This window comes from Macrobrachium nipponense, chromosome 11, assembly GCF_015104395.2.
Source record: "Macrobrachium nipponense isolate FS-2020 chromosome 11, ASM1510439v2, whole genome shotgun sequence".
Lineage (NCBI taxonomy): Eukaryota > Metazoa > Arthropoda > Malacostraca > Decapoda > Palaemonidae > Macrobrachium > Macrobrachium nipponense.
The window spans coordinates 94,050,774-94,075,242 of NC_061087.1; the positions used below are offsets into that span (position 1 = coordinate 94,050,774).

Below are 24,469 nucleotides of genomic sequence, written 5' to 3' on the forward strand. Positions count from 1 at the left end.
CTCAACTGAATAAACTCCTTGCACATTTCGAAGAAATGGACCCAAATTATTAAAGGTTTGCAAAGATTGAACGGATGGCACACGATTTGTTTCGTCCGTATCGTGAAATTTACGAGGAGAAAAAGAAACAAACAATCCAGACGAAACTCACCATGTTTGTGAAACGAACATCTCCTCCCGTCACCCCGACCGTCGCTTCAGCTGATGAAGCCAACGACCTCCAGCCAAGCACCAGCGATGCCAGCAGTCATTAATTTTATTATATTTTCCTGTACTACATACTAGTTTTCAATTGTATTTTTGAATGTTTTCTATTTTTTGCACCTGTCTTTTGTATTTTTCAACATTAAACAAATTGTACTGTAGCATCCAGTGTTTAAATTAAACCTGACAAAAGTAACAACAGGAAACAGTATGATGCATAGAGAAATGGGTTTGCTATGAACTTAACAAACGTAACGATACATTAGATGCAATGTCGTGTACGTAGAGACGTTACAAATGGTATAAAAATTCCAAGAAATCATAGCTAAAAAAAGGATGAATTTTTATATGAGCATGACAAACGAAGTTCCTCTCTCTCTCTCTCTCTCTCTCTCTCTCTCTCTCTCTCTCTCTCTCTCTCTCTCTCTCCTCTCTCTCTCAGTCAGCAAGAAATCATAACTAGGAAATACAATAAGTAAATTAACTAAAAAAAAAAAAAAGGGATGAATTTTTATATGAACGTGACAACCGAAGCATTATGAAACAGTATGATGCGAGGAGAAACAGTTTGGACAAACGTTTGGCGAATGTAACAGCAAGGAGTAGTAATGTCGTGTAGAGAGACGATACAAATGGTATAAAAATAATCATAACTAGGAAATACGTACAATGAAACTAAAGAAAAGGTTGAACCTACAAACGTAGCAAGATTTGAATAAAAGGAGTTTTATAAAAAAAAACATTCAGTATGCATTCATATCCATAGCTTTTACCTAGGGTTCATCCTTTATGCAATTAGATATAAGTTTTCTCTCTCCTCTTCGATTTTGCACTTTCAGCCTCAACTCCCATCTGGTTCAGCTCTTCAAAGCATCTTATCCACATCTTTTAAGAAATTCTTAGAAGACTTTACCATGCTATTCCTTCATCTACCATTTTTTTTTTTTTAATTAGATGAGCCTTTCCCCTTCTCAGAAAATGCATGTGCTCTTTTCTGTGAAATATCATAAATTTTTCTTTTTTGCAAGTGACCATGTCTTTGTATACAGAGAAACAGAGACCTTATCTATCACAGGATTTTACTCTACTACAAATGATCTACTTTTATTTTCTAGCAGACCATGCTGTACTTACTTTTCAACGAAGCATGTTGCCAGGGTACCAGAATATTCTATCTCCTATTAATACTGTGGTACCCACCCACTACGTTTCTCCATCATTTCATTTTACAATTTTTTTTGTTTTACAAATTCCTTTACTTCATTTACATTTTGCAATCCTGAGCATCTGTGGCATTACCCAACACATTCAACAAACAGTATTGAATTCACCCTTCAACATCTACAAGCATACCTTACCAACTACATTTTTTCCCATTACTTCCTTCTGGTTACAAAAATACCAAATTTGTACCTAATTTGTATTTTTCATAACTAACAAACCTGAGGTCTTAACATTAGGATTTACTAGCGCCAAGCTGGAAACCGGTAGAATTAAAATTACACTTGTGAGATCCAGGGACTAATGGCATCTATACCAGGTCACGGGGCATGTATACCCAGAATGCCCACGGCTACCTGTGACCCATCAGTTATATTTCTAACCCAGTTTAGACTGCTAGAGGGGTGGTTCGAGGTGGGCCTTTAACTGTTAAGACCTCAGGTTTGTTAGTTATGAAAAATACAAATTAGTTACAAATTTGGTATTTGTTCATACACGAAACAAACCTTCGGTCCTTAACATTAGGATAGACTTACTATTGGAGGGGAGGTAAGTCTCTACAACTGACCTGGGAGTTTGCCACCCTTATCCATTTCCGAATATATAGGGAAATTCTAAGAGAATGGACAATGAACCTAGACCAAAGATATAAGCGGATCTATTGGTTGGCCTCCCACTGGTGTAGATCCATTCTAACTGTTTTTACTCTTGTCCCTTGCGACTGGATCCACCTTCACCCCTCTTTTTCCCTTATTATCCAGAGGGGTGTGTTGCTACTGAAAAGTATATCATCAGCTAAGATAGCTTCACAGTATGGCTGACCATCTCACCTGCATCTAGTCCGTTCCAGCACATGACGGTACTCTCCTTCATATTGCCCGTAGTTAAAGGAGTAGGAAGAAAGTAGTAAAGAAAAAAGACCAGTCATCCCATTCATTCTACTTTCATACCTTCATCTTAGACTAGACGCAAACTGACCAGCCAGGGGCACTGGATGAACTATATCACTTGTTGGGCCGCCACCACTGGACCCAAGGAAAAGGTGTCCAAGGATCTATGGGCAACATCTTTCAAATAAAATGAGGTGAAAGTTGTTTGGCGCTTCCACACGCCAGCTTTCAGAATTTATCCACAGACATTTCTTCTTAAATGCCAGGGAAGCACTCACACCCCTCGATGTCCATGAACTCTACTCCCAGCTCCCACCTGGCTATCTGACCCTCTGTCTTCTGCAGTATAAGCATCTCTGATCGTCTCCCTTATAAGCCAAATGATATTGTATTCTTGGACCACTTCCTTCTTGTTCCCCGTCCTGTACTTACGAACAACCTCTGGCACCCCGGCCTGAGGTGCTTGTTCTCTTTAAGTACTCCCCTTAGTGCCCTGACGGGGCACAGGAGCCATTTCAGCTTTGTCGTTGTCTACAAAGTCTGCCAAGGAAGGTATGGTAAAGGAGTCGAATCTGCCGTCTACTATTGTTGGATTTTGGGTCTTTGCCACGATTCTGGGAGCAAACACACACCATTGATCTCCAACAACCTCTCGGAGTGCTTTGATGAGATATGAGAGGTGGCCATGTAGCTCCCCCACCCTTTTGGTTGAAGCCAGGGCCAATAAGAAGACTGTCTTCAGGGTCAGGCTCCTATCCGTGGACTGCCCTTAGTGGTTCGTAGGGGGTTTTGTCAGACTACTCAGTACCTTGGTCAGATCCCAATCTGGGGCTTTTAGCTCCTTTGGTGGGCATGACTGTTCAAAGCTCCTCATCAGCATGGCCAACTCCCATGAAGACGATATGTCCCACTCCTTTCATTCGTAAGACTGAGGGCTAGAGCAGCCTTGTACCCCTTCACTGCAGATACAGACATATGTTTTTGTTTCTGTTCTGAGATATATCAAAAGTCTGCTAACTGCTGAATAGTGGTACCGAGTGGAGAACACGTTTCCCTCTACGACACCAATCACAGTATGCTGACCACTTCCCTTGGTATACTGTCGCAGATGATTTTCTGATATTACCTGCCATCTGAGTTGCTGCTTTCTGCGAAAAAACCCTCGCTCGCTCTCGGAGGAGATACTTGACAGTCTCCACCCGTGAAGCGATAGGGACTTCACCGACTGGTGGTACCTCTCCACGTGAGGCTGACACAGAAGGGTTGCTCCATGGAGGTAACTCTCTTGGCACATCTACTAGGAGTTTCCAGTAGGTAGGTCTGGAAACCACTCTGCTTTCGGCCATAACGGGGCTACCAGGGTCATCTTGAGGTTCTGAGACCGCATTTAACCCTGTTCAGAACCTGACGGATTAGACAAAATGGAGGAAATGCGTACACGTCCAGATTGTCCCAGGGGTGTTGTAGCGCATCTTCTTGCTACTATGCCTCTGCGTCCGGGACTACTGAACAATCACTTCCAACTTTTTGTTTTGTACCTGGTTGCGATAGGTCTATGATCGGTCCTTCCCACAACAGAGCATCCTGTCCACTACCTGTTGGTGTAGGGGGGGACCACTCCGTTCCCAGAATCTGATCCCTGCGGCTCAACTTGTCGGCCACTATGTTTCTTTTTCCGGAATATACCTGGCCTTGATGTCTTACCAGGTTCTCTATAGCCCCCTGGTGAAAGTTGAACTGTCATCACATGTAACTGCCGAGAAACTAGGCCTCCTTGCTTGTTTATATAAGCTACTACTGTGGTGTTGTCCTGACATCAATACCACTGAGTGTCCCTTTACTCTCTCCCTGAATTCTTGTAGAGCCAGGAAAGCGCTGCTTTCAACTCCAGCACGTTTATATGGAGTTCTCTGTCCTTGCAACTCCATTTTGCTGACACCATCAACTCCTCCATATGGGCTCCCCAGCCTTCTAGTGACGCATCCGAGAACAGCAGAGGTCTGGGAGGATTGTTGAGGGGGACACCCTACTGTCAGATTGTCTCGTCCACCCACCACAGCAAGTCTTTCCTCACTCTGCCGACAAGGGAATTTGCTCGTACGGGTGATCTACTGTTGTGACCAAAACTCCTTCATCCTCCATTGTAGGGACCGAAGGTGTAGCCTTCCTTGTGGTACTAGCTTCTCCAGGGAGGTTAGGATTCCCAGCACCACCTGCCACTGTCTTGCTGGCTGTGTCTGCTTTCCCAGAAAGGCATTACACCACTTGTTTGCATTTCTCTACTCTTTGGTCTGTCGGGAATACTTTGGCTTGTTGTTGTCTATCACCATTCCCAGATATTCCAAACGTTGACTTGGATCCAGCTGCGACTTCTGCTGATTCACTACAATACCTAGGCTGTGACAAAGCTGCAGGAGGGCCCGCCCTGTCCCTGAGTAATTTCTCCTCCCTGGACTTTGCTATCACCAGCCAATCGTCCAGATATCTTATTAGCCTGATCCCCTGAGCATGCGCCCACGCCGACACGAGGGTGAACCACTCTTGTAAAAACTTGAGGAGACGTTGTCAATCCGAAGCACAGGACCTTGAACTCGAAAGCTTTCCCTGCAAGACTGAAGCGGAGAAATTTCCTTGAAGACTGATGGACTGGTATCTGAAAAGTATGCGTCCTTTAGATCGACTGTCAGCATAAAGTCTCCGATTCTGACTGCTTGTAGAACCGTTTTCGAGTTTCCATCTTGAAACTGGTTTTTTTCCTATAAACAGATTCAGCGTTGACAGGTCTATTACTGTCCTCCTCCCCGTTGGCTTTGGTACCAGGAAAATCCTGCTGTAGAAGCCTTTTGTCGGACTGCATACTTGTTGCACAGCTCCTTTTTCCATCATCTTCTTCACTTCGTCCTGCAGAATAGTGGCCTTCTGAATTATTTGCGGGCATAAGTGACGTGGGGTAATGGTTGATCTGTCCAGGGGCTGGGGTTACCTCGAACGGAATCAAATACCCGATCCTGAGAACATCCACCACCCATGCTCTGCCCCTAGTTCCTGCCACACCGTTCCAGTGATTTGCCAGGACAACCCCCCCACTGGTGTGGCCGAGTGATGGGAGGCGCCCATCCTATCTCTTGAGCCTCTCCCTCTTCCCCTATTGCCCCTTCCTCTGTTGTTTCTATTGTGAAAGGGCCGATGAGTTATCCTCTTTGGGAAGAGGGTCTTGTGACTCTATTAGGGATGCTATGTCTCACTGTCTTCTTTCGAGACATCTGCTGTTGTCTTCCCTCCAAAGGAGTAGTTTGACTGTTAGAGGTTTTCCTAACTGCCTGTTGCACCAACCTATCGTTAGTGTCCATCCTTCTTCTATCTATCGCCTCTTCCAGTATGACCTCTGGCAACAGTAGTTTGCGATTCCAAGATATCCCCATTCCTCATTGCTAACAGGGAATCCAAATCCACATTGCGGCTTAGTCTAGCCAATGCTGCATCTCTCCTCATTAGCAGGATATTTGCCCCAAACATTGGCACTTACGTTTGTCAGGTACGCAATCGCCTTGGACCCTGACTGTAGTAATCTAATGAACAATGGTTCATCCACTACTTTCCTTGTTGCTTCCCGAGGATGCAATTTTCGCCACTGCTGTTGACCAAAGGTCTAACCAGGACGCAGCCTGAAAGACAGAAGAAGCTGTTGCTTCTAACGTAGCAGCCTCTTGGTACGTCATCGAAGGGCACTCCATTTTAACCTGATCCAAGGTTAATCCAGGCCTTACCTTACAACATTAGGGTTCATTTGTCTAGACAGCAAAGGGACCTTCGTGTCGTATAATATTCCTTTGCTTTATCATTGGAGGGGGTAATAAATTTAAATGATCTATTAGATCTTAAGGAATTATCCCTCCCTGCAATCTTTGCGTTTACGTGTTGCAAGACCGATTCCGCATGACTCGAACAAGGCAATTCATACGACACCTTGGTATCCCTCTTTAGTCCAAACGCCATGTCAATTCCAGAGGAAGCATACTGGTCCGGTGTTTCTGTCTTCTCCGAAAGGCTATTGAATTGACGAATCAAATCAATAACCTCTGCATACGAGGCCAGAAACTCTTGGTTTCTCCTTCCTCCGGCTCTAGTGTACCACTCCGTCACGAGAGATGTTGTCTCGCCTCTATCTTCTGACAGACGGCCCGGAATTCCACGGCCGCCTGCCCCTACGGCCGCGGTCTCTTTGATCTTTGCTGGCCGCTGTTGGCTCGATCCCAGATAGTCAACAGGGGAACGAGAACGTCTCACTCTTTCTCTGCTAACGGATCTAGAGCGAGAATCTCGTCTAGATCTCCAAGATGAAGGCTCCCTTAAGACAGAGGTAAGTTCGTCTCTATTAGCATTGGCATAGTTTCGAGCGTCGGCGAGCCCGGCCTCGGCCTTCTATCCAGACGACACTGCCTTCCACGAACGTATCCGCCGAGGTTGCCAACTCTCTATTTTTCGTACTTTTAATAGGAGCCTTATCGTCCTTCGTACGTATTTTGAACGGCCTTACGGGCGAAACTGGGACCTGCATTCCATCCTCTGCTGCACCTTTCGCCGCCAACATGACAATTTGTCCAAAATTGCATTTTTCCTAACTATACAAACCTGAGGTCCTTTTACAATAGGAAGGTACTAGCGGCAGCTGGATAGGTCGTAGCTTTCGAACAAGGGGTTCGGTAGTTAACTGCTTGTCCGACAGGCGCGCAGCTGCGCGACTGGATAGGTAAACAAATCACTTTTGCTTTTGGCCCAAGCAAAACTGCAGAGTGAGGGGTGGCATGAGGTGGGGCTATGTGTAAAAGGACCTCAGGTTTGTATAGTTATGGAAAAATGCAATTTTGACAAATTGTCATTTGTTTCCGACACGGCATACAAACCTTCGGTCCTTTTACAATAGGAAGACTCACTTCTTGGTGGGAGGAATCTGAGTCTTTTGTGAACAGACTGGTGTTCGCACAACCTTGGAATGCCTCCCTGGTCGTAAAGAGCGAGGGAGGGATCCAAGCCTCTGTCCGATTGATCGGGTGTGCACCGCAGGATCAATGGTCAGACCTCTGGACCAAGTACTAAGAGAGAGGCAAGCGTAATCTCTTCGTACCAGCAAACAAACAAGAAGTTCCTATTTGCAAGAGGCAACATAAAGTTATGGTTTTGTCTCTTGTTGGCATCCACTTCCTCCCCCTTGTAGGAGGAAGTGGTGGATATTCGCTCCCACATCCCTAGTGAAAGGGATAGGATGGGGCTCTGTCGAGTAGCTCACCGGCATCTCGTCCTTATCCAGCAAGGTGATGACCGTATCCCTCTACCCACAGGTAGAGAGAAAAGATAGGAGAGAAGCCAGTCACTCTCTCATTCACTTATCTCTTACTTAGTCACACCAGGACTCGATGCTGTTCAGCCTGCTAGGGTCTGGGTTAGCTAGACAACGTGTTTGAGCAGCCACCACGGGTCCCAAGGAAAACGATCCAAGGACCTGTGGGCAATATCCAAAAGGTAGAAGGAGGTGCCGGTGGTCTGGTTGTACCAGACCCCTGCCTTCAGTACCTGCGCCACGGAGAAGTTCTTGTGTAACTCGAGGGAGTGTACTTCTAGGTCATCTTGGTGCTGACGAAGAGTCTTCAACACTCAGCCTGGGATGTCGAGTTTCTTCAGAAAGCGCGGTCGCGCTTTCACAGGACAAAGCAGCATCTCCTTCGCATCGAAGGCGGTGAAGTCCATTAGGGAGGGGATTGTGAAGGACTCTAACCGATCGTCAGGAACCGAAGGGTTCAGAGTCTTCGCTACGAATTCGGTACAAAATCGAGCGTCACGAATCCCCATCCCCTGGATGCTTGACTTCGCAGGAAAGTCATGCAATTACCTCAGAGGAAAAGAAGGGAATGGTCGTATGACCTATCCCTCTTCTCGACTTCGGTGATGTCCTGTACCCATACTGGTCTATCCGTCTGCAGCGAAGTTGTTGTTCTCGGTAGTGGATAGGACACCGACACTCAATGGTGGGTGTCGATGGTATGGGTACTGTGACAAGCCGTTAGGACGAAGAAAAGATTGTTTATGGAACAACCGAACTAAGTCCACAGCGAAGTTCGTAACAGACTTGGGGCGCTCTGACAGCTGCCGACTGACTGCGTTCGGTAGGAGGCAAGTTGTCAAAGCACCCGCAGCAAGTCACGTGACCTTCGCCTTAAAAGGTTATGCCAAGAGACTAAACAAATAATCTGTTCGTCACCGATGCCAGAAGGCAAGGTGATGACTCTCTTAAGGCATGTGCCCAACAGGCGAAAGTCAATTGCCTTCTAGAGACCGAGGTCCTTGATGGCAAGATATCTCATAGTATAGTTGATTCTCGGCTAAGGAGAAACAACACTATGTGTCGTTGAAGACGAAGGTGTACAGAAAATGCAACCTACGTCTTCACAGCTGAACCGAGAGAAGGATTCTCAAGATTCTGAACCTGTGCTACAAAGACTGAGAACGCTAACCGCTATTCATTGCTGTCCGGTGAGGATCGTAGTTGCAATAAAAGCGGAGCGCTTTTCAGTAATGAAGACAGGGAAATACTGCCTGAAGAACTGCTTCTCATGGGCTGAACATTTGGAAGTAGAGCTGTCAGGTCGGAGAGTAGGCGATGTCTTCTGACATATCTGTTAATTCGGGGCGAGCAATGAATAATTGCACACCTACGAATACGAGATATTTTGAAGACAAACTCAGATGTCTGCAAAATCATTCGCATTATCGCGGTGCGATGCAGCGGTTGACTAGCACAGACTTCTGTTACCGTGCGGTAAACAGAAAGATGAAAGAGTCCAAGAGATATCTCTGTTGAAAATTCTCGCAATGTCCGAAGGCGATGAAATCGAAGCGTCACAGCAGTAGATGGTCCTTCATTATTGCGAGAATCCCCGTTAATCAGAGACCTACGTCCATGATTGTTGGGCAGAGATACGGTTTCGGTAGTCAATCAAACCAGGGGAGAGAGAGACGTAACCGAACCGTGCATCTCCGAGACCTAGCTGATACTGAGCCCGCTATCAGGCAGTTTCAATACGCAGTAGCTCTCGGTGACTCGTCATCTCCCTGAGTTGCCAGGTAATCCATTATTCCACGAAGGAATGCGTTCGGCTAGAACCATCGAGCATAAAGAATACGCTCGAGCAATTATATTTAACCGAAACGGATTTCGGTAAATACAAAAGCTGATTTGGTGTTTGTCATGACAATACCAAGTATCTAAAATCAAAACTGATAACTGCTGGGAGGTTGCAGGCAACCCCGAGTTGCAGTTCAATTAAGATACAATTCGTCTCGGTCAGAAACCGTAGAGTTAACTACTGGTATGCGCCTACCCCCCGGACAATTCAACTGTTTAAAAGAATCATGTCGCGAGGGTATATACGTAGTAATATTTGTAGGTTCTGTACCACGACCTCCATCCTAAATTCTTTTCCCCTCGAGGAATGAGAATAAGGATTGGAGATCGACCGCCTTCGTTCTCTAGTCAAGAGAGTGAAGGAGAAGTCTTTCCCAAAGGAAAGCTTCAATGGTGAACAGAATACCGAAGACGATAGTTCAAGCCAAACTGGAAGTTCCCGTCCGTTCTTCTCTATTCCAGGTTAAACGCCTACTGTGAGATACTCTTCTTTCAGCAGCAGTCTTCTTCCAAATGCTAGAAATTACAGGAATTCGAGCATAAGCGAGGTTCCCGATTACCTGTAACAATTATCGGGGATTCTCGCTCACTTTGGACCGTTGTCTCGCCTAAGTGTTTGGAGATCGTAAAAAACTCGAACACTCTGAGTGCGCTAGAAATTCCGTAGAATTCTAAGCACTCTCGCGAAACCCCCCACCGAATTCGTCAAACGATATCGGCTGGTGGTCCTCTCGATTCCCGTAGGAATCGAGAAAGGGGCAGGATCCCTCCTCAACGACCGGGGCTTACGTCAGGTAGGACCCGAAGGTCCCCCCGGTAGCGCAGCCCCTAACGTGGGATCTTACAGAGAAATCTCTGTAGGATCCCTCCCCTTTCCCTCGTAGCCGTAAGGAGAGAGGGTGGAATGGGGGGAGGAATTGGATACTGGCTCGCCTTCCCCAGCGGAACTAGCAGTTGGAGAAGAAAAGGAGCAGCCATCGCCTTACGGCGATGGCCTCTCAGAGCCTGGGTGGGAAAACGTATCGTCAGGAGAAAACGTTTTCCCCCGAGGAGGGTTACGAACTCATACTGTAGGTAAGGGTCTGCCGCCACTGTGAACGTCGTCTGGGTGGGGCTGATCGACACCTGACAGGAGAGAGCCGATACCGTCCTCCGACTCATTCCAGTCCTCTCGAGGTCGAAACCTCAGGAGGACCGAAGGGGTATTCAAATACGGTGTCCGAAGGACACGTATAAACTCCTCTGTCGCAGTAGAGGAGGTGAAGTAACTTGTTCGACCGGCCAGAACTGAGAGAGCCTTCTTGTCCGGAGACGAGAGACTACCTGGTTCAACACAGTCGGCAAGCTCCGATCGCGGCAGACCCACCGTCGATTTGGGTTCCCTCTCGGGCCCCAAAACGACTCGAGCCGAGACGTGGCTCTGCTGGTGGGGGTGGCGATCCTTCCCCGAGGTCGTTGTGCTGACGAATCAGCGCCATAACCTCGGCAAAGTTCCTCTGGATCTCGGAAGTCACAGCATCTTGCAGAGTGGGACTGTTAAGCCCTTCGAACAAGAGCATATTCCGAGAACCTTCCTCCTAAGAAGGGGGAACAGCGACAGCCCTCTCGGTCTTCCCCATCCACTTGCGCATACGTCCTGGCCGGTCCAAGAACCGTGCCTGGCACGTAGGGCGTCGTGGTGGGATCATGAGGGGCGCACCCCCTCACGATACTCCTCAATACCTCGCTCCTCCCGGTGTAACCCGAGGAGGTTGAAGGTACGGGAGAGGCAGACCTGAGCTCCCTCGTCGCTCGCTGGCAGAACCAGCCGGCTTGGAGGGCTGCAGGCGATCGTCAACCCGCGGTGGCGATCGAGCTGCAGGCCTGGTCGAACCGTCTCGCTGTGGAGAACGGCTGGACTGAGCACAGCGGCCCCGATCTCGAGTGTCAGAAGAGCTGTGCTGGTTGCCGTACCCAGATCGCTCTGTGAGAGCGACGGTCAGGCGACCTGCAGGCTCCACTGTCCCAGTGAGACCGGTGCTTGTCCTCACGGCACGTCACGTCGCTGGTTCCAGCCGTGGCTGGCACCGGCGAACGGAGGACCTCTTCCCAGCCTCAGCCCGTGGCCGGGTCGTGGACCGTCACGTCCCGGGTAGCCAGCTGTTCGCCGCGAGAGTGAGAGCTTGGTCTGGTGAGAGTCGCGGTTTTTTGGGGGAGCGGCTGTCACCAGTCTTCCGCCCCGTGCCGTGAACCTGACGCTGAGCGGACTCAGAGGTCTGGTTCCTGGCTGCACGGTCGCTGGTAGGCGACCGTACACTCGGTACCTCCCGCGAACGAGAGGCCGAGACGGACCCTGATGCAGTGGCAGAACCACTGACACCAGGCGAGGAAGTACCGGTGTTAGCCGGTACCCTCTGGTCCCCGTAGTCTTCTTCCTTGCGGAAGAAAAGACGGGCCCCTGCTCCCGAAGGAGCAGGAGGACCAGCGGAAGGAACCCTCCCGTCCCACCGAGGTGAGACGGGTCCCGAGAAGCTCCCGAGGGAGACTTCTTAGGAGGGGAGGGAGGAGGCAACCTTCTTCTTCCTCGGCTGTGAAGCCTTAGAAGTCGAAGGGGAAGAGGCGGCAGCCGACGACGATGAAGAAGATGAAGACGACGACGACACCTCCTCCTCTTCTTCGTCAGCTTCCTCAGGACAGACGTAAGATCTGCTATCCAGGGCGGAGCCGGGCTGCTGTAGCCGAAGCTACAGGGCCCGGACGCACCTGTACAGACAGACCAAAGTCTGGGGTAGTACCACCACGAACAGGGACGACATCAGCAGGTATGGGCATCTCAGGAACAGCAGGCACAGCCAGCACAGCATCGGTGGGAGGACAGCGCAGCAACGGCAGGGAGCAAGCGCAGCAAGGCAGGGAGCCAGCGCCCAGCAACGGCAGGGACAGCCAGCGCAGCAACTGCATGGACAGTCAGCCCAGAATCGGCAGGTACGGCCGGCAGCACCGAAACACAGGAAGTGGAGCAGCAGCCAGCAACATCCTGGTATCGGCGGCAGGTCCAGGGGCGATCTCTAGGGCAGCGGAAGTGTGGTCGCTGCAGCGCGGCAACCACGAGCGGCGGTCGGCACGCCCCCCTCTCGGTACGGCGAACGGCACTTCACAGCGGCTGTAGGCAAGACTGTTACCACGTGAGGCGAGTACACCAGTGAGGAGGGACGTCGTCACCTGAGCGTGGTCACCCCTCCATGGGTGACCGCAGTAGGCCCAGACATAGAACCGCAGCCCTGGACCCACTACCCTCCCTGCAAATGAAGGACGCCCATACCTGCACCAAGGTCCACCCTCGTGGCAGTAGCACCTGCGGAAATAACAGTAGTAGCGATTAGTGTTGGGGGAAGTCCCCTCGCGCGGGGGGGTGAGCCCTCTCCGAACGAGTGGAACGACCCCGAATACAATTGTACATCGGGCACCGAGCGCCCTCCCCGCGCTCGACGGTTCGGGGCGAGGAGAAAGAAACGCGATAAACCCCCCCCCCCCCCCCTCCCCCCCCCCCAAGGGGAAGGGCCATCTGTGGGAGCTGAGCGGGGGGGGGGGGGGGGGGGGGGGGGGGGGTTCTGTTCCCACCCCCGCACAGCACCCATGTACCCAACAATAATATAAGAGCCCGAGAGCAATCGTGCCATCGGCCCGAATGCAAGGGCATAAGGATCAATTCCCTGACTGAGCGGAACTTGAACCAAATAAATATTGATGCAATCAAAAATAAAAGGAATAAAATGAAAAAGAATCTTGCATTACGATTCACTTCACAATGAATAAGGGCTCGGAACCGACGGCATTTGCGCCCTCCGGTACCGAGCGCAAGGGTAAAAGGATCCATTCCTTTACCTTTATGGATCAAGGTTTATGGAAACCTTGATCCATAATGAATTGATGCAATCAAAATATATATGAAAATGAAAAAGAATACTGCGCTTGCGATTTCACTTCATACAAATAAAAAGGGGAAGGATCAATTCCCGGGAAATAGCGGAAACATTGATCCCAGTAAACAATGCAATCTCAATAAAATATGAAAATGAAAAAGAACTGCACTTGCGATTTCACTTCATTCAAATAAAAAGGGGAAAGGATCAATTTCCGGGTAAGCTCGGAAACTGATCCAAAATGAGTATTGCTACAATCAAAATAAATATATGAAAATGAAAAAGAATACTGTACTTGCGATTCCACTTCCATACAGAATAAGTTTCCGTGCCGAGCGCATTCGCTCGGCAACGAGCATACAGGTCAAAAAAATATAAATGAAAAGAGCACTTACTTACGATTTTCATCTACACATTTCCAACCAAAATATACGCTCGGAGCGAGCGCTCTCCCGTCCTCGGCACCGAGCATACACAATACGAGGATCATTCTTGGGAAAATGAATTCCCGCACTTACGCCCTTCAGTCCCGGCACTCGGGTAATCGGAGGGCGTGGTGAAACCAAGATCCTTTAATTCACAATTGAATTCAATGGAAATAAATATGAAATGATTGTACTTACAATTCAGTTTCACTAGAAAATCAAAAAAAATAAAAAAGAAAAAACACAACCATGCGAAAGCCACGACGATGAAGCGGCAGAGAGCGATGATACACGTCCACACGCCAGCAGGCCGAAAGCAAAAGTGATTTGTTTACCTACCAGTCGCGCGCGCGCCGCCCTGTCGACAGCAGTTAACTACCGAACCCCTTGTTCGAAAGCTTACGACCTATCCAGCTGCCGCTAGTACCTTCCTATTGTAAAAGGACCGAAGGTTTGTATGCCGTGTCGGAACAAGTTGATTTTACCAGAGGTATCGCAGTTTTTGCGATCCGAACTGGCAACTCCGCCTCGGCCGCTAGCTCGCCGGCCGTCACCTCTCTCGCTTGTTCGGACTCTTGCGAACGGCTTCGTCTGCCAACCTTGTGCTTAATAGCCACTGATTTTTTCCGACCTTCTTGCTGACTTGGAAATGACAGTCTTGGTCCGAAGAAGAGGAAGAATTGATTCTTCTACTCTTGGCCCGAGGATCCGCTAGGAACTCCCGAATCCTCCTCCAACGCTTGACTGGCGCTCGCCGTGACGTTATCGGACTTAGCGATGACGCCGAACTAGAGGAAGAAGACGAAGAAGGCGAATCACACTTTTTCTTTTTGTCTCTCTTATTCAATTCTTCCTCTATATCCTGAATTTCTGCATTACAGTTTGCATTGACGGTCAGAAGGCGTATTAGCGTCTGGGTGCAGCGAAAAAGGCCGAGAATCGGTCTGTGACGTCATCACTTCCTGCCATCTCAGAGTGTGACGTATGTTGTGACGTCATCCCTCTCGTAGGGAGAGACTGAGAGGTTTTCTGCTGGCAACCGCACGTTTTCTGCCAAACTACCTCCCACGTTCTGCATCGCTGTAAATACTGAGTGGGATGGTGAAGCAGCGGCATTAATTCCCAATAAATTGCAAGCCCGGGGGATGAGGACATTCAGCGCTGCCGGACCCTGCTGGAACCGTGACGTCATATAATGCGCAAGCAGACCATCCAAGGTTGGTACGCCTGGTAGGCCTAGCGCTGACCACGTACCATCTAACCTATGCGCTTGAGTAGCAGGAGCCTGGAACAAAGATGGCGGATCTCCCCCTCTACTTGCTGGGAACAAAGGAGAGTGCAAATTATTCATAAAATTACCCAAGGCCCCTCCTGACGTTTCCGATACAGAACCGCTAGGAGAAACCGAAGGGGTATGAGACAATTCAAAAGCAGGTGGAGAAACATATGGAGCAGCCTGGTTTATTACCGATACAAAAGAAGCCGGTAAGGTTTGGTCATCCAAAGATGGCGTCACCCCCTTTCTTTTGTATTGGCTTTTCCCATAGAACTTCTTCCACTGTTCCACCGACCAACCGCGACAAACAGAACACGGATTAGTAACCGTACATACGGTTTTCCCTGCACCTACTCACGTTGGATGAGGATCCGTCGACACCGAAGTTAGGAACCTAGAACAAGGGAAGCCACTGACTCCTGGGCATTTCCTTTGTCTCCTCTTCGAAGCGGTAGACGATCCCGATGTTGAGGCAAAATTCTCCATCATACCACGTATACACTCTCACCACACACTGATCACACTTGGAGAAAGAAAAGGAATGAAAAATAAAAAATGAAATGGATAAAGAACGGGCAAACTGAAAAACCGGCTTTAAATGAGATAGACAGTAAAACGTCTTATCTTAAAGGTGGTAGGAAAATAACTGATGGGTCACAGGTAGCCGTGGGCATTCTGGGTATACATGCCCCGTGACCTGGTATAGATGCCATTAGTCCCTGGATCTCACAAGTGTAATTTTAATTCTACCGGTTTCCAGCTTGGCGCTAGTAAATCCTAATGTTAAGACCGAAGGTTTGTTTCGTGTATGAACAACTTCAGTTATGCTTATGATGATCTTCACACCTTTCACCTTTCTTCTTCATTCAATTTTCCAAATCATAGATATTTCTGTGGACTTTGCAGTTAACATCTGGTCAACTACAAACTGGAGATCCCAATAGTGAAACCTTTTTGCATGTCTTTGTAACTTTGTCCATTACTATAATAAACCATGCAAGGCTCAACACTTATCTTTAATGGACACCTACATCAATCTTAAAATCTCTGACATACCTCCCTCTGTTTCCACTCTCATGTAGATATGTTCTGATCTGGTGACATCACTTTCTTAATGAGCTTTTTAAGTACTTTCTACTGTTGTAGAGGATTCCTAATTGCTTGTTTAAATGGAAAAACCACATACGTATATGTTATAACCTAATTCTTATGCTATTTACCAGGCATGATGCTAACTAAACTGATTACGTATTGTTGATCTTGAAGACTTTCTTCTCCAGGACTACCCCAAATATTTCTTTGGCAAACAATTATTAATTACACTTTTCACTTGGTACTGCATCCCCTTGATATATTACTATGTAAACATTCTTTTCCCTTTTCCCACTTTCTGATTTTCCTTAAGATATTTAAAAAATGATTAGCAAGAGTTGGCAGAAGCAATTTACAATTAATTGCATGCTGTAGTCAATTAGTATAAAAGTTGCTGAACTATGGGAGAATAAACTTTCCTAAAAGGGTCCTTCACACTGTTTCCATTCCAGCCAAAGAATACTGAATATGAGGCACTGTTTGTTTTCCAAGTTTATTATGTCATTTCCATATTTAACCTTTTTGCTAACTTCGGAGCTTCATAAATGCACTTGTATCTTCCCTCACAGACACTGGTTCAGCTCTTCAAAGCAACTTATCCACATCTTTTAAGAAATTCTTAGAAGACTTTACCATGCTATTCCTTCATCTACCATTTTTTATTTTTTATTAGATGAGCCTTTCCTCTTCTCAGAAAATGCATGTGCCCTTTTCTGTGAAATATCATAAATTTTTCTTTTTTGCAAGTGACTATGTCTTTGTATACAGAGAAATAGAGACCTTATCTATCTTTGGCAAACAATTATCAATTACACTTTTCACTTAGTACTGCATCCCCTTGATATATTACTATGTAAACATTCTTTTCCCTTTTCCCACTTTCTGATTTTTCCCAGCCAAAGAATAGTGAATATGAGGCACTGTTTGTTTTCCAAGTTTATGATGTCATTTCCATATTTAACCTTTTTGCTAACTTCGGAGCTTCATAAATGCACTTGTATCTTCCCTCACAGTCACATATATATACAACAGAACCTAAAACTGTTAAAGAATTCATTCACTGCTATATCAACAAAATTTCTGTGATGCAATGACAAACCTGGGCTGGGCATACATATCTAGGCAGGCAACAGCTAATCTAATTCATGTAACCAAAAATATTTCACCTTCTAAAGTTAAACTTCCTGTAAAAGAGCCAAACCTTACATTTAATTATCTTCCCATATGTTAGATAATTGTTCATAGTCTCAGCTGCAATTTTGGCAACGACTCCTTCCTTGAACTCCACGTAAGCATAGCCACAGCTTCTTCCAGTCTGGAATATAAATAGTGTCAGAAAAATTAGCACTGCACTAAAACTAGAAAAAAACACCTTGAAAGCAATCACAGATAAGTTTCTCATAATTTATTTCCAGATCAATTATGTAAGGTAAATTCTTTCCACAATACAATATTTATAAAAAACCTGACCTTAAAACTAATTTTACATTATATCAAATATTTCTTCCATCTTCTGCTTCATTTTACCACTATAACAGTAAAAATACCATTGATTATGAGTACTGTGATGGAACTCCCTGGAAAACTACCATTTACCAATCAATGTTATTTTTTGGCAAGGATCAGCCACACCCAGGAAAGGCAGAGTACTGAAACAGACCTTACCCTGCTCTCTCTTCTCGGAAAGCCAGTTTTCTTTCTTTGATGACAACAAAAGGACCATCTTAAAAAGTTTGAAGGAGTCCGACACCTGGCTACTCATCATAAAAGATGAAGCTGGAGAAGCAGGTGATGCAAGAGAAAAAAAAAATTTGAAATGTTATCCAGTAAAAACCTACACAAAGAATTATTAGGTGTTGGAGTCTTCGCCTGATCTGAATCCTCTTCAATAAATAGATAGGACATAAAGACAAATCTGCAGACAGTGCTGAAGGAGCAGAAGGTCTCTGAAGAAGAAGCGGAATATTGTCTAGTCGTTGCTGCAATGGAACAAAATAAGGGTTCGCGCCAACTCCAGGGTGCTTTTCAGGGCACTTGGCTACTTCTGGGTGCTCAGTAATTATAGGGCACTTGGCTGTACCAGGCCACTCCTCACTATAATAAGGGGAAGCAGACAAGGAGCATTCAGACAAAACAGGGCAATTTGAGTATGTCCAAGAATGCTTGTAAGAAACAGGGTGCTTGAAGCCCAAAGAAGGTTTCTGAGATGAAGAAGAGCACCGATACATCCTACTCTACTGTTTTGGGGTAGGGAACATTCAGGACTGTCCTACTTTCTGCAAGAAGGTTGAGGGCTTGATGAAGACTCCCTCCACCTTTTGCTGGGAAGCGGAGGAGACTGATCCCTGAAAAAGACCTTCTCTTCAGGGGGGCATGATTTGTCAGGAAAATGCCATTGGTGCCTCTTGCTCAGAGAGGAGTCATCTAAACTAGAGGAAAGCTGACTCACTTCTGATATGCCTTTCCAATGGCTGTCTCCTGTCTCAACCTGGGATACAAGATCCTACTGACCTCCCTTGGGCTTCCAGTATGCCTGTTCCCAGGTACAGTAGTACCTCGAGATACGAAATTAATCCGTTCCGAGGCGCCCTTCGTACCATGAGATTTTCGTATCTTGGACCACATTTTACATGTAAAATGGCTAATCTGTTCCAAGCCCTCCAAAAACACCCCAGTAAATTTCATAATAAAGCTAAATTGACCTATAAACAATGAAATACTACAACAATTTGGACCATTCAATACCTAAATTAAGAATATAAAAGGCAAAACCTGTAATAAGTGTATATTAGTGTACAAGAAATATTATTACTGTAATGTAAAATGTGGAAGCTTACCTTTCGAGTGAGGCTACGTACATACGGAACTATCCAAGGAAGATTGCTTCTGCCTACTTTTCACAATGTTCCTGTGTGAGCCTTTTCGGGGGGTGTCTTCTACAAATGATTGCACTTTATGAAAAGCGGCTTTAATTTCTGCCTTTTTTTGTGTAACATTAGCGTACGTACGTTACTTTAAAAAATATACGTACGTACTACATACGTAACTATCCAAGGAAGATTGCTTCTGCCTACTTTTCACAATGTTCCTGTGTGAGCCTTTTCGGGGGGTGTCTTCTACAAATGATTGCACTTCATGAAAAGCTGCTTAAATTTTTGCTGTTTTTTTCTTCTTTTTTTGATTTTTAATTTTTTTTTTTTTTTACTTTACGTAGTTTTTTTTTTTTTTTTAACAGAATTTCAAACTTTCTTTTTTTGCACCTCATGACTCTGTTGCCTGGTGTCCATCAAAACCCTGTTCAACCAAATGCTCTCTCTGCAACTGATTTGGGTACTGAATGTTCGGCTGCTGACCTTCAACATAAACTGAAGTGCCTTGATTATACGTACTAATGGTATGCATGTTGTAAATGATTGGTCTACACCCTCTGTTCAGCAGGGAGTGGAGATTCTACCAACCTTGCAAAGTTTCCAGTTATCCCATGAGAGAGACCTTGATCACTTATCCCATGTGATGTGAGAGATCTTGGTCACTTTTTTTTTTAAATAAGTACACATTGACGATCCCGAAAACGAATACCGTGTGCATACTATAACAATGCTGGTACCGAGTGGCCGAGCCACGCCACCACGTGTACATAGTAGATGCATGATGGGAGGGACGCTGGCCAATAGGAGAGAAGGATTTCATGGCCGCGACTAGCATCAGGAACCAATGGGAGAGCAGGAGGATGGTGGCGAGTCTACTAGTACTAAGATGGCGGCGCGCGGCGCGATTTTCAAAATTGTTATCCGGGCGAATCTCGAACTTTCAGAAACCTTTTGTATCTTGAAAACTTTTTGTATGTAGAGCCGTTAAATTTTTCGTATTGGCTTTCGTATCTCGAGTTTTTCGTAAGTTGAGCCTTTCGTATCTCGAGGTACTACTGTATAGGGGAATATGGCAGTGACCTATGCTTAGGGTAATTATTCGGATGAGCAACCACTGCCGTCACTCTCACTACACTTGCACTTTCACTTCTTTTAAATTTATTCATAAACACTCACGTGGATGTCCCTAACTGGGCCACTGTATTAAATACAACATTCAATTTCTGGTCAAACTTACTTTCAAGGTTGGAGAATCGATTGGGTTCAGAGGTGTGGGAGGAAGGAGTAGTACGGGGAGTCCCCAGTTATCGGTAAGGGTTCCATTAACTAAAATTTGTCAATCGATAACTGGTTAATGGCACCATAACTCTATTATCAGCACCATACTGTGCCGATAACAGAAACACAGCCTGTTATGGCCCCATAAATCATCAACTTTATGGCGCTAGACAAGCGCCATAACACTGGATCGTCATTAACCGAGTCCGCTGATAACCGGGGACTACCAGTATGTGGTCTCAGAGAATGAAATGATACAGGAGTAACAGGATTAGGTAAAGGGGAAGACACAGTAATATTCTTACTACTCGTAATAAGAGTTAGGGCCTCACTAGATGCTAGCTTACTACTGGCTTTAGCAGCCACCTTCCTCTTCTAGTCCCTCTCTAACTTTGCCAAATGGGAGACTGAAGTTTTTCACTTCTGCTCAGTCTAATCTGTACATTTGTCACAAGTCACATTAATACTACAAATCTGCCCTATGCAACTCGCGTAAAGGGTGTGGGAACAAAACATCAATTTAAGTCATCCGGGTATTGTAGCCTTTGTTACAATACTAGAAACTAGAATAGCTAGTCAGACATAATTAACGTAGCTAAACAATCTGTAAGAATCATCCAAAAGAAGATCAATAATTAATAATAATGCTGAAAGCCTAGCAAATAATACTTCACAAAAAAAAAAAAAAAAAATAAAATAAAATAAAAAACAAACAAACAAACAAACAGCAGCAGCAGCAGCTTAGTCAACACTAGGTGTGGATTTAACAAGCAGACAAAATAAATTGAACCTTTGGCTATGTTGTTCCTATCTCTTACCCCGACAACTAAAGAACTGCTACCACTAATTTCAAAATTCAAATCGCCGTTGCATAGAAATTCTTAGCTAAGTAATTACTGGGTAAATTACATATATAAAACCTACATTTCAGATGACCTTGTTTCATGTCTCATTCCAACACATTGTACAAACCAGTTTTTGCTTGTAATATTAAGATAATACTACACATTAATACAAGATACATAAAGTTATTATCCCTGGTTTACATCTAATGGTCAAGAAAAAAAAAAAACCAGCCATACTGACTTAACTCAGGTATGTAGAAATGATATAAGGAAGACATAAGGAGGAGAGTCACCACAATGTCTACACAACATTTATAAAACTATGATTGAAGGTGCTCTCTCTAATGGGGGGGTTACTATAAGAGAAAGTGATTACCACTTTCAGTCATCAACAAATCAATCCTTGGCTAATACTGAAGTGTACATGACAGTTTAGCATAACTAAGATAACAGGTTTGTAATTTGTGGGGACATGTTTTATCTAGCACAGAATTTCAGCAGATCACAATTTGTAAAATTAGTTAACAATAACACAAGAAATATTATGATAAATTAAAAAAAAATATAACTGATATCGAATACAGTTCATAACATCTAGTCCAAGTTATCAGTAAGAGAAAAACCTACCAGTTTACTACGAACAACTTTTGAATGTTTGATGTCACCAAACTGTTGAAAGTACAGCATCAACTCTTTTTCATAAAAACCATGTGGTAAGTTGGTAAGACAAACGATTCCTGGGCCGTCTCCTGCTTTATATGCTCCTCTTCGCTAAAGACAAAAAAAAAAAAGAATGAATGTAAATGAATTCCACCAACAATAACACAAAATAAATATCAAAACAACAAAAAAGAAACCAGAAGCATTTTGTAACCTATTTTTAATGAGAAAATATCAATGGTACAAATATAAACCTTTCCAATCTTACCTTCTTCTTGAATTTCCTCTGGATTGACTTGTTCTTCTCCTCAAATGCTCCAGCATTGGTTTTTTCAAGGGCTATGTTACCAATGGGAATTTTTCCCTTTTTTGACAAACCCTGTAAAAATAAATAATGAACAGCAATGACAAGAACACTTAACAACTTAATAGAATATAATCATAAACATGTTATTGTTATAATACAATTAAGTTTGTTCATACTTACCTGGCAGATATATATATAGCTGTATTCTCCGAAGTCTGACAGAATTTCAAAACTCGTGGCACACGCAGTGGGCGGCCAGGTGGTAGTACCCATTCCCGCCGCTGGGAGGCGGGATTATCAGGAACCATTCCCATTTTCTATTCATATTTTTATCAGTGCCACTGTCTCCTGAGGGGAGGTGGGTGGGCACTTAATTATATATATCTGCCAGGTAAGTATGAACAAACTTAATTGTATTATAACAATAACATTTTGTTCATGAAACTTACCTGACAGATATATATATAGCTGAATCCCACCTTCGGATGGTGGGAAGAGACAGAATAGGATTTGTAGGAAACTTAAATTAAGTAGATGATGTACACCTTGGTTCCTCACCTGTTAGCAAAGTAGACTCTGTGATTACTGTCACTTAAGCCTGCTTGTGCTTAATCAGAGTTGCAGCCAGGTGGGAGACCTGTAGTGCTGGTGCGCTCTGGATGCTCTGTCAACGGGGACGTGACCTCAACGTGACAAGAGCATAGAGCCATACATATGAGGGCAACGAAGCAAACTGACCACCACCTGACCAACTATCCAAGACCCCCTGAACACTAAGCTAAGAGATGGGAGGTCTTCACCAAAGACTCACCACAACCAAAAAACACAACAACTAAAACAAATAACCTAAACCTAACTAAGGGATAGGGAGAGAGGCCTACCTTGCAGCCCCCAAGACTGTGTCTGCAGAAACGTATGGCCCAAGAGAACAACAGTCCTCGTATCGTTCTCACATCTCTCAAGTAGTGTGAGGCGAATACTGAATTGCTCCTCCAAAAGGTGGCGTCAAGGATGTCCTTGATCGACATGTTCCTTTGGAAGGCAAGCGAGGTTGCGACAGCTCTGACCTCGTGAGCTTTCACTCGCAAGAGGCTCAAATCGGCTTCTGGTAAGACGAATGAGCCTCTTTAATCACGTCCCTCAGAAAGAACGCCAAAGCATTCTTGGATAATGGTATATCGGGCCGTTTAACCGAACACCACAGATATTATCTGAGGGACCTCGTACATCCTTTGTCTTTGTGGACATAAAACTTTAGAGCCCTGACAGGGCACAGGGCTCTCTCAGGTTCTTGGCCCACAAGGCTTGTCATACCCTTAATTTCAAAGCTCCTTGGCCAAGGGTTAGACGGGTTTTCATTCTTTGCTAAGAAAGTGGGACTCAAAGAGCAGACCGCATTGTCACCTTTGAAGCCACTCGCTTACAAATGGCTTGAATTTCGCTAACTCTCTTCGCCGTCGCCAGAGCAGTTAGGAAAAGAGCCTTCTTCGTCAAGTTCCTAAGAGACGCTTCATGGAGAGGTTCGAAAGGACTCGACATCAACAGTCTAAGGACTAAATCTAAGTTCCAAGAAGGAGGCCTCGCCTGAGGTATCTTGGACGTCTCAAATGATCTCAGAGATCGTGAAGATCTCTGTTGTCAGACAGGTCTAGGCCTCTGTGTCGGAAGACTGCTGACACCATACTCTTATATCCCTTGATGGTCGGGACAGCCAGCTTCTGCACATTTCTTAAAAATAGCAGGAAATCGGCTATCTGGCTCACAGAGGTAGTGGAAGAGGAAATTCCCTCCTTTCTACACCATGCCCTGAAGGAAGCCCACTTCGATTCTGGTAAACAGCTCTCGAGGAAGTCCTCCTTGCGTTGGCGATCGCCTTCGCAGCTGCTTTAGAAAAACCTCTCGCTCTGGCCAACTTTTCGATAGTCTGAACGCAGTCAGACCCAGAGCGGAGAGGTTTCGGTGATATTCTTGCGAAGTGGGGCTGTCTGAGTAAGATCTTTCCTCCAGGGCAACGTCCTCGGAAAGTCTATTGATGAAGGACATTACCTCCGTGAACCATTCCTTCGCGGGCCACATCGGGGCGATCAGGGCTCAACCTCGTCCCCTCCGATGCCGCGAACTTCCTTACTACTTCCCCCATGATCTTGAATGGCGGGAAGGCATACAAGTCCAGGTTCGTCCAGTCCCAGAGCAGAGCGTCTATAGCGACTGCTCCCGGATCCAACACAGGGGAGCAATAAAGAGGCAACCTCTTCGTTCTCGACGTCGCAAATAGGTCGACTAACGGACGCCCCCACAGTCTCCAGAGCTCTCGACAGA

At 45.7% G+C, this 24,469-nt stretch overlaps 1 protein-coding gene across 1 annotated transcript in view; it reads right to left on the reverse strand.

Moving 5' to 3' along the window:
- LOC135207447 (uncharacterized) overlaps positions 1-24,469 on the reverse strand; it is a 217,462-nt gene that overhangs the window by 60,858 nt on the left and 132,135 nt on the right. The window contains exons 3-5 of the mRNA XM_064239176.1: positions 22,112-22,222; positions 21,811-21,954; positions 17,397-17,505 (exon numbers count right to left, since the gene is read on the reverse strand). Of these exons, the coding sequence (XP_064095246.1) occupies positions 17,397-17,505; positions 21,811-21,954; positions 22,112-22,222 (364 nt within the window). The remainder of the gene's footprint in view (positions 1-17,396; positions 17,506-21,810; positions 21,955-22,111; positions 22,223-24,469) is intronic.